The sequence below is a fragment of the Daphnia carinata genome, chromosome 3 (assembly GCF_022539665.2).
Source record: "Daphnia carinata strain CSIRO-1 chromosome 3, CSIRO_AGI_Dcar_HiC_V3, whole genome shotgun sequence".
In the NCBI taxonomy this organism is placed as follows: domain Eukaryota; kingdom Metazoa; phylum Arthropoda; class Branchiopoda; order Diplostraca; family Daphniidae; genus Daphnia; species Daphnia carinata.
Genome location: NC_081333.1, coordinates 10166062 through 10190770, shown reverse-complemented (window position 1 = coordinate 10190770; position 24709 = coordinate 10166062). Strand labels below are relative to the sequence as shown.

The window sequence follows — 24709 nt, the reverse complement described above, 5'->3', positions numbered from 1 at the left end:
ACCGTACAGTAGGGGCATGACCCCCTACGGGCTTATTACGAGTCAAGGGGAAACGGGGCTACGGAAAGGAAGGGAGCCCAGATATGCACTTCAATTTTTTAAATATAAAATACCGTCTCGGGAATCCGAATGAAGTATAAAAATGTCATGTCATCCATTCAATCATTACAATTTATTCAGTGACTTGCCCCAACCAAGAATCTTTTCAGATCCAATGTTACTATTAACCTATGCTGAGAAAAGAAAAACAACACCATTAAGCATCTCAATTGTTGCTCATGTGACTTACATGACTTATAGATTCAACTTCTGGCAGAAGCTTGGGAAAGGCCATACAAATTGCAGATGAAAATCATTGTATAAGGCTCTTGAATGATAAAATAGCACCCGTAGAATGTTGCATTGTTGATAGTTGTGTTCCCAGTATGCTGAAAATCCTTTCCTATTGTATAAATTTTTTTTTATAGATTAGACATGGTTGGCAAAAAGCAGGAGAAATGCTTTGCCATAAATTCAAAATTATTTGAAGAAAATTCCTTTCATACCTAAAGAGTCCATGTATGATGTTCATCTCTGCAACGGCAGCAAAATCTTAGGGCCATTTAAGTACCCAGTTTCACCAACACTGTGAACGTAAAGGACAAGTTGTTCTTTAGCCAGAGAAGCAGAATTATTTGAGGCTTCTAGCTGTGACAGAACTATAAAGGATTGCTGTTGTACCAGATTCATTAACACAAGATGGTACTTCTCATTAGACAATTTGCATCACTCTATTACTTTACCTCACACCTTAACGGTAATGCACTCTGTGTTTTTTCAACTACAGGCTGACTCTTCCATCCTGTAACACTTCCATATTTGACTTGATCCCCCGCTAAAATTCTGTGAATGCAAAATAATAGCATTCAAAATACTTTTTCGATAGACAAAGAACCGGGAAGTACCTAATCCATGTTTTAGGTTGAACTCGTGCCATTTCTGGGTTTCCGTACCACACCCATTTTCAGCCCAAATACGGTCCCACAATTGTTCAGTTTCATCGCTGCATGGACTGATTACGAACAATTCTTTTAGTGCAGCACTAACAGAATTTAAATTTAACGCACTGTCTGATGGTGGACTGAATAACTAAACAATAAATCATTGCTTGTTAAAATTCTATGCTTATTTTGCATTCTTATTTGAAAAGTTTAGGTACCTGACTGTGTACGCCTAATGCCAACTCATCCTCACGTTCAGTTAGGGATGAGTTTGGAAAAACCTCCTTCACTGTTTGGAAAGTGTCCCGTTCTAACTTGTTTTTTTTTCCAGTAACTAAGCTTGTAGACTCAAAGTTTGAGCTAAAAAACAAAAATGAATAAAACAACACAAATACAATCATTACGTGTTACCATCCTTGGTTTTGTTGTCACCTAATATTTTCTGCTGTTGCAATAATTGAGCCTGCAGGTTCATAATTAGAGCCAAAAAACAATAATTAATAATTGAAAACTAATGTAATAATCTTTGTACTTACCATCCTTATCTTTTATTATCTTATCCATTTTAACATATTTTTCTCCAGCCACGCGTTTTTCTCCACCCACGCTACTCGACTAACTGACAATGGGATCCAATCAGTGTTTCCACTTTCCGCAAAGTGGTATCCCTAGAACGTTGCCAGACTGGGGACATAAATCCTTATTTTAAAAAAATAAAATCCCCAGAAAAATCCCTGTTACTTTCATGGCCTACTATAATAACGGCCTGTCAGCGCGCAATACCTCCAGCGCCTAAAACTGCATTGTCAGAGGGGCGTAATACCCCAAACCGAGCTCCACTTTCCCGGAACCTAGCGCCGCGCGTGGCCAGCTTACGGTAGGAAAGGGAAAAAGAAATGAGGGCTAGATTCGAACTCGGGCTTATATTAGCTTGTAAATAAATAATATTACCATTCTGTATGTTCTATGCTATTCTTACTTACAAAACTTACACTCGTTCATGCTTGTCATGCTTGAACTTCACCATTTCTTCCATCGTTTCCGCAAAGTGGTGGTGTTAGATACAAAAAGGAACAACAAAAGCTTACGGGTAGCGAATTGGGTCACGTATCCCGATGATAAGCTGCCTGCATCCACGAGCCGTCTTTCAGGCCGTGGGGAGGCTAACGAACAGCCTACGTTCAACGATCACCTTTTCTCTACCTTTCAGCTTGTGGTTCGATCTTCAAGGTAGTGAACAGTACTACAGATCGATTTTTAGCCTGGCAAGGCTATTTTTGCCATTTTTAGCCTGGCAAGGCTTTTTTTGGTGTGCCATTTAGCCCCTTTATAGTAGGCATGGCTCTTCTTTTTTCTCTTTTCTTTTTTTCTTTCTTCTTGTCTTTTCGTTCTTCTCTCTTCTTTTTTTCTTTCTTCTTGTTTTCTCTCTTCTTTTCTTCTTTCTTGAAGGAATCTTGCGTCTTGATCTGTTGTAGAAGCTTGCGTAATCCGATGAATCTTGCGTATCTTGAATGAAGATTTGGAGGGAAAGGGAGGGGGGGAAATTGGCGGTGTCGGGACTTGAACCCGGGGCCTTCAGAATGCGAAGCGAAGGTGGTAACCACTGTGCCAGGACCGCACATCTCAAACAAATTTATTTTTCATCGACCTTCGTTCTAATACCGGAGCTATATAATATGTGACTAATAGTGGTGTCGCGCTGTGGTAGGGCGCTGTGGTATAGCACTGAGATCATACGTCGACTGTCCGTGTTCGGTTCTTATAGACGCCATTGCTTCAAAAAAAATTTTATTACTTTTATAAATGTAAATAAAAAAAATAAAATAACCCATTTTATTTATTTTAGAACAGCATTAAATCGAACACATTTTTAAAGCAATTAACCAGTGCCCGTCAAAGCCAAACAAGTTACCAGAAAAATTTAAATTGGCTATGGAAATAAAACCATCGGATTGCCCCATCATATTTGTTTAGTTAAGCAATAAAGATATGGTTTTTTCCAAAAATAATTGTCATCGAACTTTCAACGTTATAAAGCCTCAAGAGAATCACAGCGTTTCCCAATGAACAGTGTGTTGCTCACCTAGATAACAAACTTGTGTGAGAGGCCTCGGGTTCATCATGTCTCAACAACAAATTGTTCCTCATGGTTGAACAAAATAGATTCGTAATTCCTACGTATATATTCAAGGAACTCTCCCCAGCTTTTGCAATTGGGTCAAGTGCTTGTCAGAAATTCAGTCGGAGACTTGAGTCTTAAAAAATTCGGCGTGCGATATGTTTGGCACAGACGTTTGGAGGATCAAATGGAGTTCGTGGTGTATCCTAGTCAGTGTTACTTTCTGCAAGCGTACCGTTCACCATTGTCCGCTTGGTGGCTCTTATTGAGGAACATTTTACTTTTGAAGTTGCATAGAAGCGCCAAAAGCAACAGCGGTTTGGCCAAAAATCTCAAAATCCCGAGAAATCCCCAGAAAATTAAATAGGCCCTGGATAACCCCGGAAACCCTAGATTTCCATAACTGCACCCTAGATTCCAAAAATTTTCCTTAAATCCCCCTAAATAGGGTAATATCCCTAGAAGTGGAATGGCTGGATCCAATGGACTCAAATTGACATGCCAGTAATATATGGCAATCCGTTTTACACAAAAAAAAAAAAAAAATTTCGCCAAAAAAAAAAAAAAAATCACACTTTTTTCTTTTTTTTCCGACACGTAGCCATCTACCGCTCAGACTCGTTATTACTGGCGTAGGCAATTTCAGTCCATTGGATGCCATTCGCAGTTAGTTCAGTAGCGTGGATGGAGAGAATAACGCGTGGTTGGAGCATGGCCTACTCTAATAACGGCCTGTCAACGCGCAATACCCCCAGCGCCTAAAACTGCATTGCCAGAGGGGCTTAATACCCCAAATTGAATTCCACTTTCCAAAGCGTAATTCCACCCATTAAAATTTTCTTGATTTTTGCCATTGCTCGGCAATGCTTGTTTAAGTGGACAGCGTCTCAGTCGCGATTAGTGCTTTTTGTGTAGGGTAGTTTTTTTTTTTAAATGAGAGTGAAGTGTTGCGTTTTATTTTGTTCTAGTTCAAGTTACGCAAATAAAGAAAATAATCTTCGTTTCTTTCGTTGGCCAAGAAACGAAAATGTAATTGAACTATGGCTTCGTCAATTTGCATCCAACAGTGCAATAACAGGTTTTTCCAAATATTTTAAATTACACAAAGACCTCCGCATTTGCAGTTTGCACTTTGAACCTAACTGCTATAATGAAAAAAACAAATTGCTGAAAAACGCAGTACCAAGCCTGTTCCGGTCATGGCCATCCACTACTACTCTTCATGAGGTTACTTCGACATGCAATATTCTTATGTACAGTGATAATTGTGTAACAGAAACATTTTTCCTTTTCAGGCAAATGCCCACGCAATGGGTTCATTGGTTTCCAATTCCTATGAACGGTCAGAATTTCCAGGAACGAAGTCTACCTGTGGTAGTATTATTCCTTCAACAAGTTTGGTAAGGATTTGAAATTCAGATTGTGACATGTCCCGCTAATATGTTTAACCAATATATTTATGTTTTTTAGGAGAAAGAACAAACCATGCATTCCCACTTTCATCAAGACTTTGCATGTGAACCACCTACTGATTTTAATAGGCAATCAACACCTCATGAAAAACAGTTTGTCTCTGGTAACATTTATCCAGATTTCCATACAAGTGGCCCGTCAATATCTGTGGCCAACTCTTCCATGAATGTTAGTGGTATTTTGGAATCTTTTTGTGTAAAAAATTTTTCCTTGCTGTTCTGTGAACTGAAGAAAAGAGGTTTAGAGTGCAATTTGATAAAATTCCAGTTGTGTCTAACAAACCAAAGAAAAGAAAAGTCATAAAACTTCAGAAGTAATAAAAAACCTTGAAAATTCAACCGTGTTCTTATTGTTTGATTTATGTGAAATGGGATATATTGGGATCATTATTGTTATTGGGATATATGTTCTTTGAGAAAGCGGTACTACTGTAGTACTAGAAAAAAAAGAAAAAAAAATTCCACTTCCACAGCTTCCTTCCACACATTTCAAGTGTGTATTTGTTACCAAACAGTGGAAAGTGGAGCTCGATTTGGGGTATTAAGCCCCTCTGGCAATGCAGTTTTAGGCGCTGGGGGTATTGCGCGTTGTTAGGCCGTTATTAGAGTAGGCCATGGGTTGGAGGAACAATTGAAAAATGGATAAGATAATACAACAAAAGGATGGTAAGTATAAACATTATTATATTGGTTTTCAATTATTAATTATTGTTTATTAGATCAAATTATGAAGCTGCAGGCCCAATTATTGGAACAACACAAAATATTAGATAACAGCAAAGCCAAGGATGGTAAGGGCTTATACGTAATGATTCTATTTATTTGCTTTTATTCATTTGTGTTTTGTAGCTCAAATTTTGAGTCTACAAGCTCAGCTAGGGGAAAAGAACAAATTGGAATGGAACAGTTTCCAAACAGTGAAGGAGGTTTTTCCAAACTCATCCCTAACTGAACATGAGGATGAATTGGCATTAGGCGAACACAGTCAGGTACCTAAACTTTTCAAATAAGAATTCAAAATAAGTATAGAATTTTAACAAACAATTATTTATTGCTTAGTTATTCAATCTACCACCTGACAGTGTGTTAAAGTTAAATTCTGTTAGTGCTGCACTAAAAGAATTGTTAGTAATAAGTCCATGCAGCGAAGGAATTAAACAATTGTGGCACCGTATTTGGGCTGAAAATGGGTGTGGTACGGAAACCCAGAAATAGCACGAGTTCAACATAAAACATGAATTAGGTACTTTTCGGTTTTTTGTCTATCGAAACAGTATTTTTAATGCTATTATTTTGCATTCACAGAATTCTAGTGGGGGATCAAGTCAAGTCTAGAAGTGTTACAGGATGGAAGAGTGAGCCTACAGTTGAAAAACACTGAAAGTGCATTACCATTAAGGTATGAGGTAAAGTAATAGAGTATGCAAATTGTCTAATGAGAAGTACCATCTTGTGTGAATGAATCCTGTGTAACAGCAATCCTTTATGGTTCTGTTATAGCTAGAAGCCTCAAATAATTCTGCTTCTCTTGCTAAAGAACAACTTGTCCTTTACACTCAGAGTGTTGGTGAAGCTGGGTACTTAAATGGCCCTAAAGATGTTTCTCTTCACTGGCATTGCAGCGATGAACATCATACATGGACTCTTTAGCTTTGAAAGGAATTTTCTTGAAAAATTTTTGAATTTACGATGAAGCTTTTCTCCTCCTTTTTGCCAACCATGTCTAATCTACAAAAAAAAATTATCCAATAGGAAAGGATTTTCAGCATACTGGGAACACAACTATCAACAATGCAACATTCTAGGGGTGTTATTTTATCCTTCAAGAGCCTTATACAATGATTTTCATCTACAATTTGTATGGCCTTTCCCAGCTTCTGCCAGAAGTTGAATCTATGAGTCATGTAAGTCACATGAGCAACAATTGAGATGCTTAATGGTGTTGTTTTTCTTTTCTCAGTGTAGGTTAATAGTAACATTGGATCTGAAAAAATTCTTGGTTGGGGCATGACACTGAATAAATTGTAATGATTGGATGGATGACATGATATTTCTATACTTCATTCGGATTTCCGAGACGGTATTTGATATTTAAAAAATTGAAGTGCATATCTGGGCTCCCTTCCTTTCCGTAGCCCCGTTTCCCCTTGACTCGTAATAAGCCCGTAGGGGGTCATGCCCCTACTGTACGGTATATATAAAAATAACATATACCGAGGTTTGGAGGGCTCTGGCCGGAAAGGGGACGTGGGGGTCCGCTTAGTCCGATGATGTGTTCACGGAGGGCGACGTGGCTATCCACAAATCCGAACTAAAGGTTAATCGCTCCTGTAAAAATGTTCCATATCTTCGGCTCTTCTTCCGGCTTCTCTTAGCCAATCACCGGGTAATCTCCCCGGTGGGTCAACAAGGCAGTGTCTCCCCCTGCCTGGGTTGACGGCAACTTTTGAAAGGGCTATTGTGCCTTTTTAAAGTTGCAAAAATAATTGTGATGTGCAGAGAATTGTCAATAAAATTTTTTTTATAAAATATTTTTTGCAGAATTCGTTTCTTTCATTGTCTGTATTCGCTGTGTTCACACGTTACACTTTTTATATTTAGCTTGCTTAATTCACCTTTATTGTTTTTGTCACCTTTGATGGTAAGCATTGTTTCCGTTGGTTTATCGTTTATCTGTAAGTATTATTTATTACACTCTTTGAATTCTTCAACTTAGATTTAAATATCAATCTGGATATTTTATGAAGTAATTTTGTATTACGTTTTACTCGTATGGGAACCGATCCCCAGACATTCAGCGTGCAACGCCGATGCTCTAACATTGAGCCACGAGATATATCTAAATATTTTATTATCGCATATCATATGTTATCGTCATCGTCATATGCAGTCTTTCACAACTATATGTTTATCTTTCTATTGCTTCCATAAGGTTCTTAGCTCTGTGGTAGAGCTTTTATCTGCGATACCTGTTACCCTGGGTTCAAACCTCAGTAGATGATTAAAAATGAAGTAGAATAATGTAGAAGAGTATATTGCAGAATTGCATTTCAGTTTTATTCTAAGTGTAAATGCAAGTCCACAAGTGACTAGAAAAAAAAGCCAACTTAAAATCATATGATTCGTGGCTCATTGGTAGAGCATCGGCGAGGTATGCCGAACATCCAGGGTTCGATCCCTGGATAATAATAGAATGCTTACAGATAAACGATAAACCAATACCCGTCACCTTACCATCTAATGTGACAAAAACAAATAAAGCAAAGCCAAAAAAAAAATTGATAAATGCAATGTGTGAACAAAGTTAACACAGACAATGAAAGAAACGAATTTTGCAAAAATTATTTTATAAAAAAAATTTTATTGACATTTCTCTGCACATCACAATTATTTTTGCAACTTTAAAAAGGCACAATACCCCTTTCAAAAGTTGCCGTCAACCCAGGCAGGGGGAGACACTGCCTTGTTGACCCACCGGGGAGATTACCCGGTGATTGGCTAAGAGAAGCCGGAAGAAGAGCCGAAGATATGGAACATTTTTACAGGAGCGATTAACCTTTAGTTCGGATTTGTGGGCAGCCACGTCACCCTCCGTGAACACATCATCGGACGAAGCGGCACCCCACGTCCCCTTTCCGGCCAGAGCCCTCCAAACCTCGGTATATGTTGTTTTTATATATACCGTACAGTAGGGGCATGACCCCCTACGGGCTTATTATGAGTCAAGGGGAAACGGGGCTTCAGAAAAGAAGGGAGCCCAGATATGCACTTCAATTTTTTTAATATCAAATACCGTCTGGGGAATCCGAATTAACTATAGCAATGTCATGTCACCCATCCAATCAATACAATTTATTCAGTGTCTTGCCCCAACCAAGTATCTTTTCAGATCCAATGTTACTATTAACCTATATTGAGAAAAGAAAAACAACACCGTTAAACACATCAATGGTTGATCATGGAACTTACATGACTCATAGATTCAACTTCTGGTGGAAGCTTGGGAAAGGACATACAAATTGCAGATTAACTTCATTGTATAAGGCTCTTGAATGATAAACTAGCACCTGTAGAATGTTGCATTGTTGATAGTTGTGTTCCCAGTACATGAAAATCCTTTCCTATTGGATAAAATTTTTTTTGGTAGATAAGACCTGGTTGGCAAAAAGGAGGAGAAATTCTTCGTCATAAATTCAAAATTATTTGAAGAAAAATCCTTTCATACCTAAAGAGTCCATGTATGATGTTCATCTCTGCAATAGCAGCAAAATTAAAACATCTTTAGGGCCATTTAAGTACCCAGTTTCCCCAACACTCTGAACGTAAAGGACAAGTTGTTCTTTAGACAGAGAAGCAGAATTATTTGAGGCTTCTAGCTGTGACAGAACTATAAAGGATTGCTGTTGTACTGGATTCATTAACACAAGATGGTACTTCTCATTAGGCAATTTGCATTACTCTATTAATTTACCTCACACCTTACGGTAATGCACTCTCAGTGTTTTTTCATCTGTAGGCTCACTCTTCCATCCTGTAACACTTCCAGACTTGATTTGATCCCCCGTTAAAATCTGTGAATGCAAAATAATAGCATTAAAAATACTTTTCCGACAGACAAAAAACCGAAAAGTACCTAATTCATGTTTTATGTTGAACTCGTGCTATTTCTGGGTTTCCGTACCACACCCATTTTCAGCCCAAATACGGTCCCACAATTGTTCACTTCCTTCGCTGCATGGACTTATTACTAACCATTCTTTTAGTGCAGCACTAACAGAATTTAACTTTAACACACTGTCAGGTGGTAGACTAATAACTAAACAATAAATAATTGTTTTTTAAAATTCTATACTTATTTTGAATTCTTATTTGAAAAGTTTAGGTACCTGACTGTGTTCGCCTAATGCCAATTCATCCTCATGTTCAGTTAGGGATGAGTTTGGAAAAACCTCCTTCACTGTTTGGAAACTGTTCCATTCCAATTTGTTCTTTTCCCCTAGCTGAGCTTGTACACTCAAAATTTGAGCTACAAAACACAAATGAATAAAAGCAAATAAATAGAATCATTACGTATAAGCCCTTACCATCCTTAGATTTGCTGTTATCTAATATTTTGTGTTGTTCCAATAATTGGGCCTGCAGCTTCATAATTTGATCTAATAAACAATAATTAATAATTGAAAACCAATATAATAATGTTTATACTTACCATCCTTTTGTTGTATTATCTTATCCATTTTTCATTTGTTCCTCCATTCACGCGTTATTCTCCATCCACGCTACTGAACTAACTGCGAATGGCATCCAATGGACTGAAATTGCCTACGCCAGTAATAACGAGTCTGAGCGGTAGATGGCTACGTGTCGGAAGAAAAGAAAAAAGTGCGATTTTTTTTTTTTTTTTGGCGAAATTTTTTTTTTTTTTTGTGTAAAACGGATTGCCATAGTAATAACGATTCTGACCGGTAGCTGGCTACGGATCGAAAAAAAGAAAAAAGTGTAATTTTTTTTTTTTTTTTTGGCGAAATATTTTTTTTTTTTGTGTAAAACTATGGCAATTATGGCAATCCGTTTTACATTTAAAAAAAAAAAAAAAAAAAAAAAAAAAAAAAAAAAAAATCGCACTTTTTTCTCTTTTTTCTACCCGTAGCCATCTATCAGTCGGTTTCGTTATTACAGGAATGTAAGCAATTTGAGTTAATTGTATCCCATTAGCAGTTAATTGAGTAGCGTGACTGGAGAACAACGCGTGGCTGGAGGAACAATTGAAAAATGGATAAGATAATAAAACAAAAAAATGGTAAGTATAAACATTATTATATTGGTTTTCAATTATTAATTATTGTTTATTAGATCAAATTATGAAGCTGCAGGCCCAGTTATTGGAACAACACAAAATATTAGATAACAAAGCTAAGGATCGTAGGCCTAACACGTAATGATTCTATTTATTTGCTTTTATTCATTCGTGTTTTGTAGCTCAAATTTTGAGTCTTCAAGCTCAGCTAGGGGAAAAGAACAAATTGGAACGGAACAGTTTCCAAACAGTGAAGGAGGTTTTTCAAAACTCATCTCTAACTGAACGTGAGGATGAGTTGGCATTAGGTGAACACAGCCAGGTACCTAAAGTTTTCAAATAAGAATTCAAAATAAGTATAGAATTTTAACAAACAATTATTTATTGCTTAGTTATTCAGTCCACCACATGACAGTGTGTTAAATTTAAATTCTATTAGTGCTGCACTAAAAGAATCGTTAGTAATAAGCTCATGCAGTGAAGGAACTGAACAATTGTGGGAACGTATTTGGGCCGAAAATGGGTGTGGTACAGAAACCCAGAAATGGCACAAGTTCAACATGAAACATGGATTAGGTACTTTTCGGTTTTTTGTCTATCGAAAAAGTATTTTTAATGCTATTATTTTGCATTCACAGATTTTAACGGGGGATCAAATCAAGTCTGGAAGTGTTACAGGATGGAAGAGTGAGCCTACAGATGAAAAAACACTGAGAGTGCATTACCGTAAGGTGTGAGGTAAATTAATAGAGTAATGCAAATTGCCTAATGAGAAGTACCATCTTGTGTTAATGAATCCAGTACAACAGCAATCCTTTATAGTTCTGTCACAGCTAGAAGCCTCAAATAATTCTGCTTCTCTGTCTAAAGAACAACTTGTCCTTTACGTTCAGAGTGTTGGGGAAACTGGGTACTTAAATGGCCCTAAAGATGTTTTAATTTTGCTGCTATTGCAGAGATGAACATCATACATGGACTCTTTAGGTATGAAAGGATTTTTCTTCAAATAATTTTGAATTTATGACGAAGAATTTCTCCTCCTTTTTGCCAACCAGGTCTTATCTACCAAAAAAAATTTTATCCAATAGGAAAGGATTTTCATGTACTGGGAACACAACTATCAACAATGCAACATTCTACAGGTGCTAGTTTATCATTCAAGAGCCTTATACAATGAAGTTAATCTGCAATTTGTATGTCCTTTCCCAAGCTTCCACCAGAAGTTGAATCTATGAGTCATGTAAGTTCCATGATCAACAATTGATGTGTTTAACGGTGTTGTTTTTCTTTTCTCAATATAGGTTAATAGTAACATTGGATCTGAAAAGATTCTTGGTTGGGGCAAGACACTGAATAAATTGTATTGATTGGATGGATGACATGACATTGCTATACTTAATTCGGATTCCCCAGACGGTATTTGATATTTAAAAAATTGAAGTGCATATCTGGGCTCCCTTCTTTTCTGAAGCCCCGTTTCCCCTTGACTCATAATAAGCCCGTAGGGGGTCATGCCCCTACTGTACGGTATATATAAAAACAACATATACCGAGGTTTGGAGGGCTCTGGCCGGAAAGGGGACGTGGGGTGCCGCTTCGTCCGATGATGTGTTCACGGAGGGTGATGTGGCTGCCCACAAATCCGAACTAAAGGTTAATCGCTCCTGTAAAAATGTTCCAAATCTTCAGCTCTTCTTCCGGCTTCTCTTAGCCAATCACCGGGTGATCTCCCCGGTGGGTCAACAAGGCAGTGTCTCCCCCTGCCTGGGTTGACGGCAACTTTTGAAAGGGCTATTGTGCCTTTTTAAAGTTGCAAAAATAATTGTAATGTGAAGAGAATTGTCAATAAAATTTTTTTTATAAAATATTTTTTGCAAAATTCGTTTCTTTCATTGTCTGTGTTAGCTTTGTTCACACATTACATTTATCAATTTTTTTTTTTTGGCTTTGCTTTATTTGTTTTTGTCACATTTGATGGTAAGGTGACGGGTATTGGTTTATCGTTTATCTGTAAGCATTCTATTATTATCCAGGGATCGAACCCTGGATGTTCGGCATACCTCGCCGATGCTCTACCAATGAGCCACGAATCATATGATTTTAAGTTGGCTTTTTTTTCTAGTCACTTGTGGACTTGCATTTACACTTAGAATAAAACTGAAATGCAATTCTGCAACATACTCTTGTACAATATTCTACTTCATTTTTACACATCTACTGAGGTTTGAACCCAGGGTAACAGGTATCGCAGATAAAAGCTCTACCACAGAGCTAAGAACCTTATGGAAGCAATAGAAAGATAAACATATAGTTGTGAAAGACTGCATAAACATCCTAGACGATAACATATGATATGCGATAATAAAAAATTTAGATATATCTCGTGGCTCAATGTTAGAGCATCGGCGTCGCACGCTCAATGTCTGGGGATCGGTTCCCATACGAGTAAAACAAAATACAAAATTACTTTATAAAATATCCAGATTGTTCCTTGAATCTAAGTTGAACAATTCAAAGAGTGTAATAAATAATAGTTACAGATAAACGATAAACCAATGGAAACAATGCTTACCATCAAAGGTGACAAAAACAATAAAGGTGAATTAAGCAACCTAAATATAAAAAGTGTAACGTGTGAACACAGCGAATACAGACAATGAAAGAAACGAATTTTGCAAAAAATATTTTATAAAAAAAATTTTATTGACAATTCTCTGCACATTACAATTATTTTTGCAACTTTAAAAAGGCACAATAGCCCTTTCAAAAGTTGCCGTCAACCCAGACAGGGGGAGACACTGCCTTGTTGACCCACCGGGGAGATTACCCGGTGATTGGCTAAGAGAAGCCGGAAGAAGAGCCGAAGATATGGAACATTTTTACTGGAGCGATTAACCTTTAGTTCGGATTTGTGGATAGCCACGTCGCCCTCCGTGAACACATCATCGGACTAAGCGGACCCCCACGTCCCCTTTCCGGCCAGAGCCCTCCAAACCTCGGTATATGTTATTTTTATATATACCGTACAGTAGGGGCATGACCCCCTACGGGCTTATTACGAGTCAAGGGGAAACGGGGCTACGGAAAGGAAGGGAGCCCAGATATGCACTTCAATTTTTTAAATATCAAATACCGTCTCGGGAATCCGAATGAAGTATAGAAATATCATGTCATCCATCCAATCATTACAATTTATTCAGTGTCATGCCCCAACCAAGAATTTTTTCAGATCCAATGTTACTATTAACCTACACTGAGAAAAGAAAAACAACACCATTAAGCATCTCAATTGTTGCTCATGTGACTTACATGACTCATAGATTCAACTTCTGGCAGAAGCTCGGGAAAGGCCATACAAATTGTAGATAAAAATCATTGTATAAGGCTCTTGAAGGATAAAATAACACCCCTAGAATGTTGCATTGTTGATAGTTGTGTTCCCAGTATGCTGAAAATCCTTTCCTATTGGATAAATTTTTTTTTGTAGATAAGACATGGTTGGCAAAAAGGAGGAGAAAAGCTTCATCATAAATTCAAAAATTTTTCAAGAAAAATCCTTTCATACCTAAAGAGTCCATGTATGATGTTCATCGCTGCAATGCCAGTGAAGTGAAACATCTTTAGGGCCATTTAAGTACCCAGCTTCACCAACACTCTGAGTGTAAAGGACAAGTTGTTCTTTAGCAAGAGAAGCAGAATTATTTGAGGCTTCTAGCTATAACAGAACTATAAAGGATTGCTGTTACACAGGATTCATTCACACAAGATGGTACTTCTCATTAGACAATTTGCATACTCTATTACTTTACCTCATACCTTAATGGTAATGCACTTTCAGTGTTTTTCAACTGTAGGCTCACTCTTCCATCCTGTAACACTTCTAGACTTGACTTGATTCCCCACTAGAATTCTGTGAATGCAAAATAATAGCATTAAAAATACTGTTTCGATAGACAAAAAACCGAAAAGTACCTAATTCATGTTTTATGTTGAACTCATGCTATTTCTGGGTTTCCGTACCACACCTATTTTCAGCCCAAATACGATCCCACAATTGTTCAATTCCTTCGCTGCATTGACTTATTACTAACAATTCTTTTAGTGCAGCACTAACAGAATTTAACTTTAACACACTGTCAGGTGGTAGACTGAATAACTAAGCAATAAATAATTGTTTGTTAAAATTCTATACTTATTTTGAATTCTTATTTGAAAAGTTTAGGTACCTGACTGTGTTCGCCTAATGCCAATTCATCCTCATGTTCAGTTAGGGATGAGTTTGGAAAAACCTCCTTCACTGTTTGGAAACTGTTCCATTCCAATTTGTTCTTTTCTCCTAGCTGAGCTTGTAGACTCAAAATTTGAGCTACAAAACACAAATGAATAAAAGCAAATAAATAGAATCATTACGTATAAGCCCTTACCATCCTTAGCTTTGCTGTTATCTAATATTTTGTGTTGTTCCAATAATTGGGCCTGCAGCTTCATAATTTGATCTAATAAACAATAATTAATAATTGAAAACCAATATAATAATGTTTATACTTACCATCCTTTTGTTGTATTATCTTATCCATTTTTCAATTGTTCCTCCAGCCACGCGTTATTCTCTCCATCCACGTTACTATTAACCTATGCTGAGAAAAGAAAAACAACACCATTAAGCATCTCAATTGTTGCTCATGTGACTTACATGACTTATAGATTCAACTTCTGGCAGAAGCTTGGGAAAGGCCATACAAATTGCAGATGAAAATCATTGTATAAGGCTCTTGAATGATAAAATAGCACGCGTAGAATGTTGCATTGTTGATAGTTGTGTTCCCAGTATGCTGAAAATCCTTTCCTATTGGATAATTTTTTTTTTAGATTAGACATGGTTGGCAAAAAGCAGGAGAAATGCTTTGCCATAAATTCAAAATTATTTGAAGAAAATTCCTTTCATACCTAAAGAGTCCATGTATGATGTTCATCTCTGCAACGGCAGCAAAATCTTAGGGCCATTTAAGTACCCAGTTTCACCAACACTGTGAACGTAAAGGACAAGTTGTTCTTTAGCAAGAGAAGCAGAATTATTTGAGGCTTCTAGCTGTGACAGAACTATAAAGGATTGCTGTTGTACCAGATTCATTAACACAATATGGTACTTCTCATTAGACAACTTGCATCACTCTATTACTTTACCTCACACCTTAACGGTAATGCACTCTGTGTTTTTTCAACTACAGGCTGACTCTTCCATCCTGTAACACTTCCATATTTGACTTGATCCCCCGCTAAAATTCTGTGAATGCAAAATAATAGCATTCAAAATACTTTTTCGATAGACAAAGAACCGGGAAGTACCTAATCCATGTTTTAGGTTGAACTCGTGCCATTTCTGGGTTTCCGTACCACACCCATTTTCAGCCCAAATACGGTCCCACAATTGTTCAGTTCCATCGCTGCATGGACTGATTACGAACAATTCTTTTAGTGCAGCACTAACAGAATTTAAATTTAACGCACTGTCTGATGGTGGACTGAATAACTAAACAATAAATCATTGCTTGTTAAAATTCTATACTTATTTTGAATTCTTATTTGAAAAGTTTAGGTACCTGACTGTGTTCGCCTAATGCCAATTCATCCTCACGTTCAGTTAGGGATGAGTTTGGAAAAACCTCCTTCACTGTTTGGAAACTGTTCCGTTCCAATTTGTTCTTTTCCCATAGCTGAGCTTGTAGACTCAAAATTTGAGCTACAAAACACAAATGAATAAAAGCAAATAAATAGAATCATTACGTATTAGGCCTTACCATCCTTAGCTTTGCTGTTATCTAATATTTTGTGTTGTTCCAATAATTGGGCCTGCAGCTTCATAATTTGATCTAATAAACAATAATTAATAATTGAAAACCAATATAATAATGTTTATACTTACCATCCTTTTGTTGTATTATCTTATCCATTTTTCAATTGTTCCTCCAGCCACGCTTTGTTCTCCAGCCACGCTACTGAACTAACTGCGAATGGCATCCAATGGACTGAAATTGCCTACGCCAGTAATAATGAGTCTGAGCGGTAGATGGCTACGTGTCGGAAAAAAAGAAAAAAGTGCGATTTTTTTTTTTTTTCTCGACATTTTTTTTTTTTTAAATGTAAAACGGATTGCCATATAAAACGGATTGCCATAGCAATATAAAGAAATTTCAATGTATGTTCGGTTAATGGCATACTTTTATTTTTGTCAAGGTACTTATAGTGTGCCTTTACTGAGAGAGTAAGGTTTTGTTGGCAGTAAGGGTTTTATAGATAGCTCACATGATCTTTGCAGTCACACGAAACGTATATCAAAAGTGAACAAGGCTGAGCGCGCGATTTCGTTTGTTGCACGATATTGTACCTCATTTGATTCACTACCACACCCTCGATTTTAAAAATGGGTTGATTTAGGGTCCACCACATTGCTATTAGTACTACTCGGCCCTGTGCTTCACAGTTCACAACTCGCACGGCAGTCACGAGTCACAGTGAAACACGAGACGTCGTTGAACTTTAAAGCGACGCCAATAATTTTTCTCGATTGTGCCACAGTTTAGTTATCCACTATCTTGTTCTATAAATTTCATCACGTTTCAGGTAAGAATTTTTGTGGCTTAAATGTAACATCCAGAACAATTTGTCAATTTTCACAGTCGCCCAAGGCCACCACGTGGTTTCAGTTGCCATGTCGTCAGTACACTCTAATGGTAAAGGTACCGGCTATCGTTATTCTGCATGTGAAGAATCGTACGATTCGACTGGCAGTGAATCTGAAAACGATTCTGGTTGCTCCCATTTTTACCGGCAAACAGCCAAAGTACGGTTCACTCGAACAACTTCTAAGGTTCAACATCACATGCAAACGAAGGCAGCTTCTGATGAGGGAAAGCAAGAGTTGTTTGGCTGTCTCCGGCGATCGAGCAGCACCAGTCAAATGTCACAGTACTTAGAAAGCAGTCATGCTGTCAAGGTAAAATTTAATCAATTAGTCCATATAACCAAAAACGGCATCCATAACTTCAAATATGGAAATTAACATACTCAAACATAGGGCGAAAGAGGAACTTTAGGTAATAGACGCAGTCCGGAATCCGAAAAAAGACACCAAGAACTAGAGAAAACTCGTCGAGAAATTCAGCGGATGGATCACTTCCAACAGCTAGAGCAGCAAAATCGAGAAGAACGATATTGTCTTAGCAAAACGAATTCCACACTGTCTTCCTCAGCGTCCATTCCTTCCATTCCCCACTGTCAACCGTGTTCGCTTCCAGATTCCTGGATCGCTCAGCTGCCTTCTTCAGCTGAATTTTCACTGGATGAACGAGTGTTGCCACCGTCCCCGACTTCCAGTAATTCATTCTGTTGTTGGGACTGGTGCGTTGGCGATCAATCTTCCTGGCCGCCTCACGTTGGCTTGGAGCCGTTTACCGGCAACCCCATGGACTGGCCTTTTTTCATACAACGCTTCAAGACATGGATCCACGATGCAATGCCCAACGATACACTGCGGATGATCTACTTGGAAGAACTTCTTTCACCTGAACTCCGCCAAAAATTTGTGTCGCATTTTAGCCACCCTGGCCGCTATCGCAAGCTGCTCACTCATCTCAGTAACCACTATGGACACCCTTTACTAGTGGTTCGCTCGTGCTTTGAAGGGCTTAGGAAATTGGTTCCAATCGACTCGAACAATCTACAGTCTTCGCTTGGCGACTTATCCGAAAAAGTACAACACATTTTAGCAATTTTGAAGGCGGTGGGTTGTGCAAACGAGATTCATAGTTTCGCTGCTCTGGAACTCTCTGGTTTAGTGAACAAGATATCTGAAGATTTGCGGGGAAAATGGGCTCTCCACATCAAAGAAAAATCATCTGTGGTACCTTTGCCAGACTTGGGCGAATTCGCTACTTGGCTAGAAAGATATGCCGAATCTACAAGGAGGAGATGATGCCGATAGATCAATTTTCGGCAGTTCACCAACGACAAAAGCACTGGGTGATGCGTAATTGCACACCTTATAGATGAGCTGATGCCATCTCCTTGTAAATTGGTCTAAATGGCACAGATAAAACAGTAGACAAAATACTGTGATAACTGATAATACAATGTTTATTTGACAGAGCAAATTGGTAGGGTTTTCTTTACAATTGTGTATAGAATTCGATTATTTTTGCTATAAGATGACACCCAAAGATAGACAAACCACTCATACAGGTTTTGGATGCAACAGGGAAATGGGAATGAAGAGTGAATTTTGCTCAAAAGAGTCAACAATCCAGTTTTGGTATTATAAAATATTTTGGAAAGAATCCCAACGAAACTTATTCCAAAACAAACGCAAACAATCAGCAGCACTTTTGCGTGGCGCAAAATTCCCTCTTACAATTGGCTTGATCTAATGCTACAGTTGTACAAAAAGACGGCCCAAGGTATGCAAACACAGTTATTACTTGTCCCCATGTATGGATTGGTTCGGAAATGCCAAATTAACAAACACCAATCACATACCTCGTTGGCTAAAACCGAAATTAGAAAAGTGCGATATTGAAGAATTATTTTATTGTGAGGTTATTTTATCTGATTCTTTAGATGCTGCAAGAATTCGTAGTACGAAAGCGAGGACTCCGTCCGACCGTCGACAAGATGACTCGAGAAGAGGTGACGAATTTGACTGTCTTCCCTGAAAGAAAAGATAAACCACATTGTGCGGAGTTCCACTAAAAGTTGACTCATCAAAAGAATTGTACCTGATGAGCTGTAGCACAGCTGGATACGGTCTCTGATTTTGCAAATGAATCAAAAAGTTCCTTAGCCTTTCTGATTCAGCCGTTTCTAGTTCAGGCAACTCGAACTGCGAAAAATGCAAGTTAAGAAAAAAAATATCTAGCCTACTATTCCACATACAGTAATCTCACCATTTGCTCTGGCAAAGATTGGAAATTCGATGAACCAAGTACATTTTCTACGAAAGCTGGATGAACATTGCGGCCGACATATAGGTAAATGACATCCCCAGTGTCAAGTAGATATGCCCCAGACGAATCGACCATTTCCGCAGAAAGATGTAAACGCCCAGGTTGAGGTATCACCATCTCTCCTTGACTTATGGCTCCCTGTCCGAAATTTTTTTATTTTATTTCAAATTTAGACTGACATGCGGAATTCCTGGTTTACCTGATCGTGCAAATTGTGAATTGCATACAGATCCGGGTAAACGGACAGAATTAGTTGAGATAAAGGCAATACTTTCAGCTGGTTCATGGCAAAGACTCGGTCATCCAGTCGAGTACTTTGTCCTGTTCTAAAGGCAACCTACGTGTTAAAAAAATGGACGTAAAGCTTTCTGCAAACGTAGTTTCAAACAAAACAAACCGATTTCAATAGAGCCGCCAAATATAGAGGCAACAACCTTAGGTTGGAAGGTGCGTACAGTCCTGATGTTGCAGAGCTCATGGTTGCTTTATAGGCTGATAAAACGTCTACACAAACATTGACAATGGCATCTCGCGCGTCACTGATACTCGAATGCAGCGAACGGTCGACGGCTAGAAAAGTGAAAATTTCCATTGAATTACGATAACGAAATCATTTAAAAATATATGAAGGGCAGTTTACCCATTTTAGCTAATAACCCGACAATGCACTGCTGATCTGCCGACTGAATGACGTCTGCAACCGTGCTGGCGATCGGCAAACACATCGTGTGTCGTATACGTCTCTCACCTATTCCGAACATGGTAGGGTTCATTAGAGTGAATAAAATTTGAAGTAATGAAACGTTACCTTTGCTTGAAGTGTAAAGAAGTGCTGCCTGAAAGCATATGTTTTGGACTTCGCTTAAATTTTCGTCAATTGAAACTTGTAGACCAAATCCTGCGTCCGGGTTAATATTTGGCAGAGATAATAAATCAGTCGAACGCACAAAAAAATTTCCGTGGAAAGTATGGATTGATAGGCCATGAGTACAGCGAATACGCATCACGGATTCAAAGCCAATCTTGCGCGTTAGATACCGACGCAAAGAATGTTCCAACCGTTCAACCTGTGGCAAGTTGTGGACGTAGTGGAAGCTCGGGAAATGATACATACATCCACCAGAGAACTTTGACGCACACGCTGTGAAGGCCAAGAAGAAAAAACATTAGATTGATGCAAATAAAAACACCAGTTAGGTAATACTCACAGAGTGAAGCAATATCCATATATTGACCACCCAGCAAAAACAGGTCTACTGCCACTTGCTGACCAGAACAATCGAGAGCAAATTTTTTATAGAAATCCGTGGCCGCATTCAAGTTAGGCACATCTTTGGCTGCTCGCTGATTCGGGTCTTCCCTCGGCTTTAGGGCTCCCGGACCAATATTAGGTAACGATGCTTGGAATACCGTAATACGACCGCCAGTGGGACTTACCATCTTATATGCAGCCTATTTTTTAAACGATTATAAGACAGCGTTTAATACAATTTTGTCAAACAAAAATACCTGTAAAGCAGCCCCCAAGGCACTACTGCACTCCGCTGTGTTGTTGAATTTAACAGGGAGTTGTTCTAAGAGTTCAATGACCAGCCTCTTACTTTCATTTAAATTTACCAACAAATCGTTAGGACATGGTAGAAAGATATCCTCGATATCCGACACAACCAATTGGTGTGGTTGATTTAAGTTCTCCGCGAGATTATAGAACTGAACGCTGCTGGCAAACGTTATGAAACCAATCTGCGTTCTGCTATCCCCTGGAATTTTTTCCAGCTCTTCCAAAAGAACATCACAAAAAAGCTTCAAATAGCCCGTTTCAACTGCTACGTGACTGACATCCAAAAGATAAAGATAAACAGGAGGCTGGGGAGGTCGAAGCTAAGTTAAACAGAAACCACAAGAAGATCGTTTATGCATGGAACATAGAATAGAACAGAATTTTTGTGCCACGTACCATGTATTCAGCTGGAGCTATAAATTCAATAGTAGCATTTTTTATTTCAGGGCGGCGTGTAGGATCGCCGTAACTGTTGCTCATCGGATCGTATTGGAACTCATCAGGCACTAGCCACCAGACAAATAATGATTTAGGTATGCTTAGCCGAAATGCCTATTAACTTGGATTATAACGTTGAATTATTCTTACAGTCGTTCACTCGGAAGCACAAATTGCATTTCCATCGCCGCTGATCCACAAAATAAACGAAAGGATTGATGTACGTCCGACAAGATCGGCAGCGAACGATAGTTTGACACTGTATTACAGGCAATTGCTGAAAGAGGGCAAAATGAAACCTGTTAGTATTTAACGTAGATTTCGACATAGGGTTCTTAATTGTTTACCGTCAAATCTTTGAAGGGATGTATCAACACTCCCAGTGGGAGACGAGATTTTTGCAAAATGGAATTCGTTTCAGGAATTTTCGTCAAAGTACAGCGAAAGATGTCGTGGCTGCAATGTACATTATTTAAATGTTCTTGTCTAAGGCGGATACGAGGAGTTTCCACACCTTGAGCTGGCAAAATATTTCGCACTTGGAGTAAATCCACGTTTTCGTGGCCCTTCAGCAAAAAATAAATGTCGGTAAGTTAATATTCAACAGGAAGCTAACGTGGCATTAATGCAGAACCGAAGACATACCCAAATTTTGTCAAATCCTGTTTGAGTTACAGACATGGTATTCATCTGGGATGCCATCTTGTCGATTGATGAGTTAAAATTTTGAAATTGGTTGACTGGAGCATTAGGTAACACAGGTGCAGCAGGATAACTTAGCTGCGGAAGTAATATGGTTAGTTACTACTCTGTCACTTAATTGGTCGGAGAGGAAATTTGAAAAAAAAAACTACTTTTGTTTTTAACAACCTGCTGAGTGTGAATACCAGAAATTGGTGGTAATTGACCAGATGCTGATGAGTAACTTGGATATCCAGTATTATACTGTTGCTGAGGTACGGGGCCCAGCTGGTCTCCCCATCGGAGGGCCTGTTCCAGGGTGTAACTGGGGCGGCATGAAATTTTGTGAAGCATATTGAGGTCCTACAGGTGAGCAGTATCCCATGCTGCTGGACGCAGGGGCAGAGTAGTTAACATCGGAATAAGCTGTTGGGGTTCTCACACCATTCGCCAATGGAGGGCCCAAGTTTCCATTAATGTTGGACTGACCACTTTGATAACTGTTCAAAGGGGGACCTAAAGCTAAGACAGAAAATTGTTAACTTAAAGAATAATCTTTGTTGATTTACCTTAAAGAACTAACTATGTCTTTAGAAGACAGATAAAAGTAGTGGATACACCTTGTTCATCAGTTTTCTATCAGAAAACGAAAAACAGAAGTAAAAAATGCAAAATTTATAAAACTAGATTCAAAACAAGTACATCCTGTTATTTGGCACAAGCACAAATTGACCAATTTCTGAACTGAATGTCCATTTTAAAAAAAGTTTATGGGAAAATGAACTAAGAAATTCAATAACAAAAATTGTACCTTTAAGTGTGACAAATTAATGGAGGTAATATTACACCACAATTTTGTTCTTTCTTGCAGTTTCATTCTTTAAATAAAATATGCAGACACAAAAGTAGATACCTGAAGAACTGCTGGGAGGTCTTGAGCTCAGAGTTTCCAACACAGGCCTTGGTGAGTTTTGTCCAGGAATTGCTGGGTTATACTGTTGTTGACCTCCTGCTGTAAAACTGGGTTGACTCATCAGACTTGGTGCAAACTGGCTTGAAACAGGGGGTCTAGCCCACTGTGAATTTGTGTTGGCTAACACAGGAACAGAATTTGATGTTGCAGGCACGGGAAATCGAGAACCAGTTGATGGTTGTCCAATCCCATTACTTGCTATTGGACGTTGAAGTATGGGTGGTTGGGAAGTTCCTGTCACATTAGGCCTTGCTGGCGACATCACATTATATTGAACAGGAGGCTGGGAAGCCATTGCTAAGAAAAAAATAAACTCCCCCCCCACCCCCCCCCCCCCCCCAACTGTATCTCAGTCACTACAGTCCACAGTGTAAACCATTTAGAAGGTAGTTTTCTTTGGAAAACGTCAAAATACGACCTTTAGTACACTAATAAAACTTTACTCTTAAATTATAACATACAACTTCTAAGGTATTCCAATTAGGGTCATACTTTCCGGTTAGTTCGATCAAAGATGACCCAATTCATGGACTAGAAGATAGCATACCAAAAGTACCAAAATCCTGTTTCTGCAACTTGACAGTAGACTAAAAAGCCAACATTGCCCAAGTCATAATTAGAAAAAATTTAATAAATTTTTTACGAAAATGCTTCGTAATCTGGGCAAAACAATATTTAAGGAAACATTTCATTTTAAAATACGTATAGTAAGTCTTCTATAAGGATTTTTATATTTTTAGTATTTTAGTTGTCGACGTGGAAATGCCCGAAAAATACGCGTTCATTCATACTATGAAACGACTGGCAACCTTGCAAAGTCAAACAACCTAGTTTGCTGCATCAATATTAATTTCAAATCTCTTTACAAGTTCATTCGTCATAAGATCAACGACGGCTAGATAATCAAATCATGTATGAACGTTACTTAAGGGAAATTTAATTAGGGTTCAACGTATACTGAAATAGGAACCTGTTAAAGCAGAGGTTTCCCAGTAAAATGTAGAACTAAGCTTCCGTGTATGAGGTATTTTGCTATAAACTTGAATCAATATATAGGTTTACGTTTTCTAATATGACTAAAACGGTATTGGCACTTAATCGAGTGTATTAAAATTCCTAACATATAATGCAAAGTAAAGAGGAAAATAGTATCAGTACTACAACGAGCCAACTGTTAGAATAATAATGAACGCAGATACTCCCATGCAATACAAAGTCAAATCATAATCTTTTGAAAAAAGATTCTAAAAATTTCTTTAACGACGATCTCTCTTAAATAGGAGAATTGTCGCACTAACACTATTGGACGAGAAATTGGTGTGTCGAATGATGAAGCTTTTCCCTCTATACTACCTACACCTGGAAGGTCAGGTAGCATTCCGGCATCATGTGATGCTCGAATCTAACAATCTCAAAAGCGTCCATCTGGAAATGCCACTGATCTGGCTAAGACTTGAGCAAGCCTGTATTAAAAAAATATATGGATCACGTCAGAAACATGGAATAAGCGATGGTCGTGTTAAACAAGCTCAACTTTACATGGGGACATTTTGGAAAACCTTGCCGGAAGGAGCAACAGTGGAGCTTCGGCTGCAGATGTAAAAGCGGATTGGCGGCTTCTTTAAAATTCCATATGCTGATTCCTCCTGAATTGTTGTGACCAAAAACTTAAATTGAATCTAAAATTAT

General features: G+C 38.3%; 3 protein-coding genes, 5 long non-coding RNA genes and 1 pseudogene across 9 annotated transcripts; 4 read left to right on the top strand and 5 right to left on the bottom strand.

Annotated features, from left to right (window-relative positions):
* The first annotated feature begins 5295 nt into the window (after positions 1–5295).
* LOC130697341 (uncharacterized) lies at positions 5296–6030 on the top strand. Its single transcript, XM_057520247.2, has 4 exons — positions 5296–5362; positions 5421–5560; positions 5631–5814; positions 5877–6030. Exons 1-3 carry the CDS (start codon positions 5299–5301, stop codon positions 5784–5786), a joined length of 360 nt encoding a protein of 119 aa, XP_057376230.2. The 5' UTR covers positions 5296–5298; the 3' UTR covers positions 5787–5814; positions 5877–6030.
* Positions 6031–8215: 2185 nt separating this feature from the next.
* LOC132087832 (uncharacterized) lies at positions 8216–9360 on the bottom strand. Its single transcript, XR_009420674.1, has 3 exons — positions 9205–9360; positions 8797–9142; positions 8216–8725 (listed from the first exon to the last, which is right to left on the bottom strand). It is a non-coding gene; the product is annotated as an uncharacterized LOC132087832 (long non-coding RNA).
* A 110-nt stretch (positions 9361–9470) lies between these two features.
* LOC130697345 (uncharacterized) lies at positions 9471–9894 on the bottom strand. Its single transcript, XR_009002817.2, has 3 exons — positions 9781–9894; positions 9656–9727; positions 9471–9597 (listed from the first exon to the last, which is right to left on the bottom strand). It is a non-coding gene; the product is annotated as an uncharacterized LOC130697345 (long non-coding RNA).
* Positions 9895–10790: 896 nt separating this feature from the next.
* On the top strand, positions 10791–12084 carry LOC130697338 (uncharacterized). The gene is made up of 3 exons (XR_009420658.1): positions 10791–10944; positions 11007–11352; positions 11424–12084. It is a non-coding gene; the product is annotated as an uncharacterized LOC130697338 (long non-coding RNA).
* A 1461-nt stretch (positions 12085–13545) lies between these two features.
* Positions 13546–14721, bottom strand: LOC132087828 (uncharacterized). Its single transcript, XR_009420663.1, has 4 exons — positions 14595–14721; positions 14341–14524; positions 13934–14278; positions 13546–13830 (listed from the first exon to the last, which is right to left on the bottom strand). It is a non-coding gene; the product is annotated as an uncharacterized LOC132087828 (long non-coding RNA).
* Positions 14722–14792: 71 nt separating this feature from the next.
* Positions 14793–16072, bottom strand: LOC130697342 (uncharacterized). 2 transcript variants are annotated; one of them, XR_009002811.2, is made up of 6 exons: positions 15969–16072; positions 15715–15898; positions 15553–15652; positions 15316–15481; positions 14918–15214; positions 14793–14864 (listed from the first exon to the last, which is right to left on the bottom strand). It is a non-coding gene; the product is annotated as an uncharacterized LOC130697342 (long non-coding RNA). The 2 variants fall into 2 exon arrangements; XR_009002812.2 differs by having other exon boundaries at positions 15316–15395.
* Positions 16073–16833: 761 nt separating this feature from the next.
* Positions 16834–18484, top strand: LOC130697492 (uncharacterized). Its single transcript, XM_057520392.2, has 3 exons — positions 16834–16989; positions 17046–17362; positions 17444–18484. The coding sequence occupies exons 2-3, from the start codon at positions 17078–17080 to the stop codon at positions 18338–18340; spliced, it is 1182 nt and encodes a 393-aa protein (XP_057376375.1). The 5' UTR covers positions 16834–16989; positions 17046–17077; the 3' UTR covers positions 18341–18484.
* Positions 18485–18932: 448 nt separating this feature from the next.
* LOC130697493 (protein transport protein Sec24A-like) lies at positions 18933–23317 on the bottom strand. The gene is made up of 15 exons (XM_057520393.2): positions 22961–23317; positions 22237–22563; positions 22012–22146; positions 21714–21932; positions 21517–21643; positions 21325–21434; positions 20877–21248; positions 20576–20819; positions 20176–20508; positions 20008–20115; positions 19765–19937; positions 19567–19704; positions 19308–19505; positions 19140–19243; positions 18933–19072 (listed from the first exon to the last, which is right to left on the bottom strand). Exons 2-15 carry the CDS (start codon positions 22399–22401, stop codon positions 18961–18963), a joined length of 2538 nt encoding a protein of 845 aa, XP_057376376.1. The 5' UTR covers positions 22402–22563; positions 22961–23317; the 3' UTR covers positions 18933–18960.
* Positions 23318–24092: 775 nt separating this feature from the next.
* Positions 24093–24709, top strand: part of LOC130688136 (zinc finger protein 311-like) — a 3642-nt pseudogene continuing 3025 nt past the window's right edge.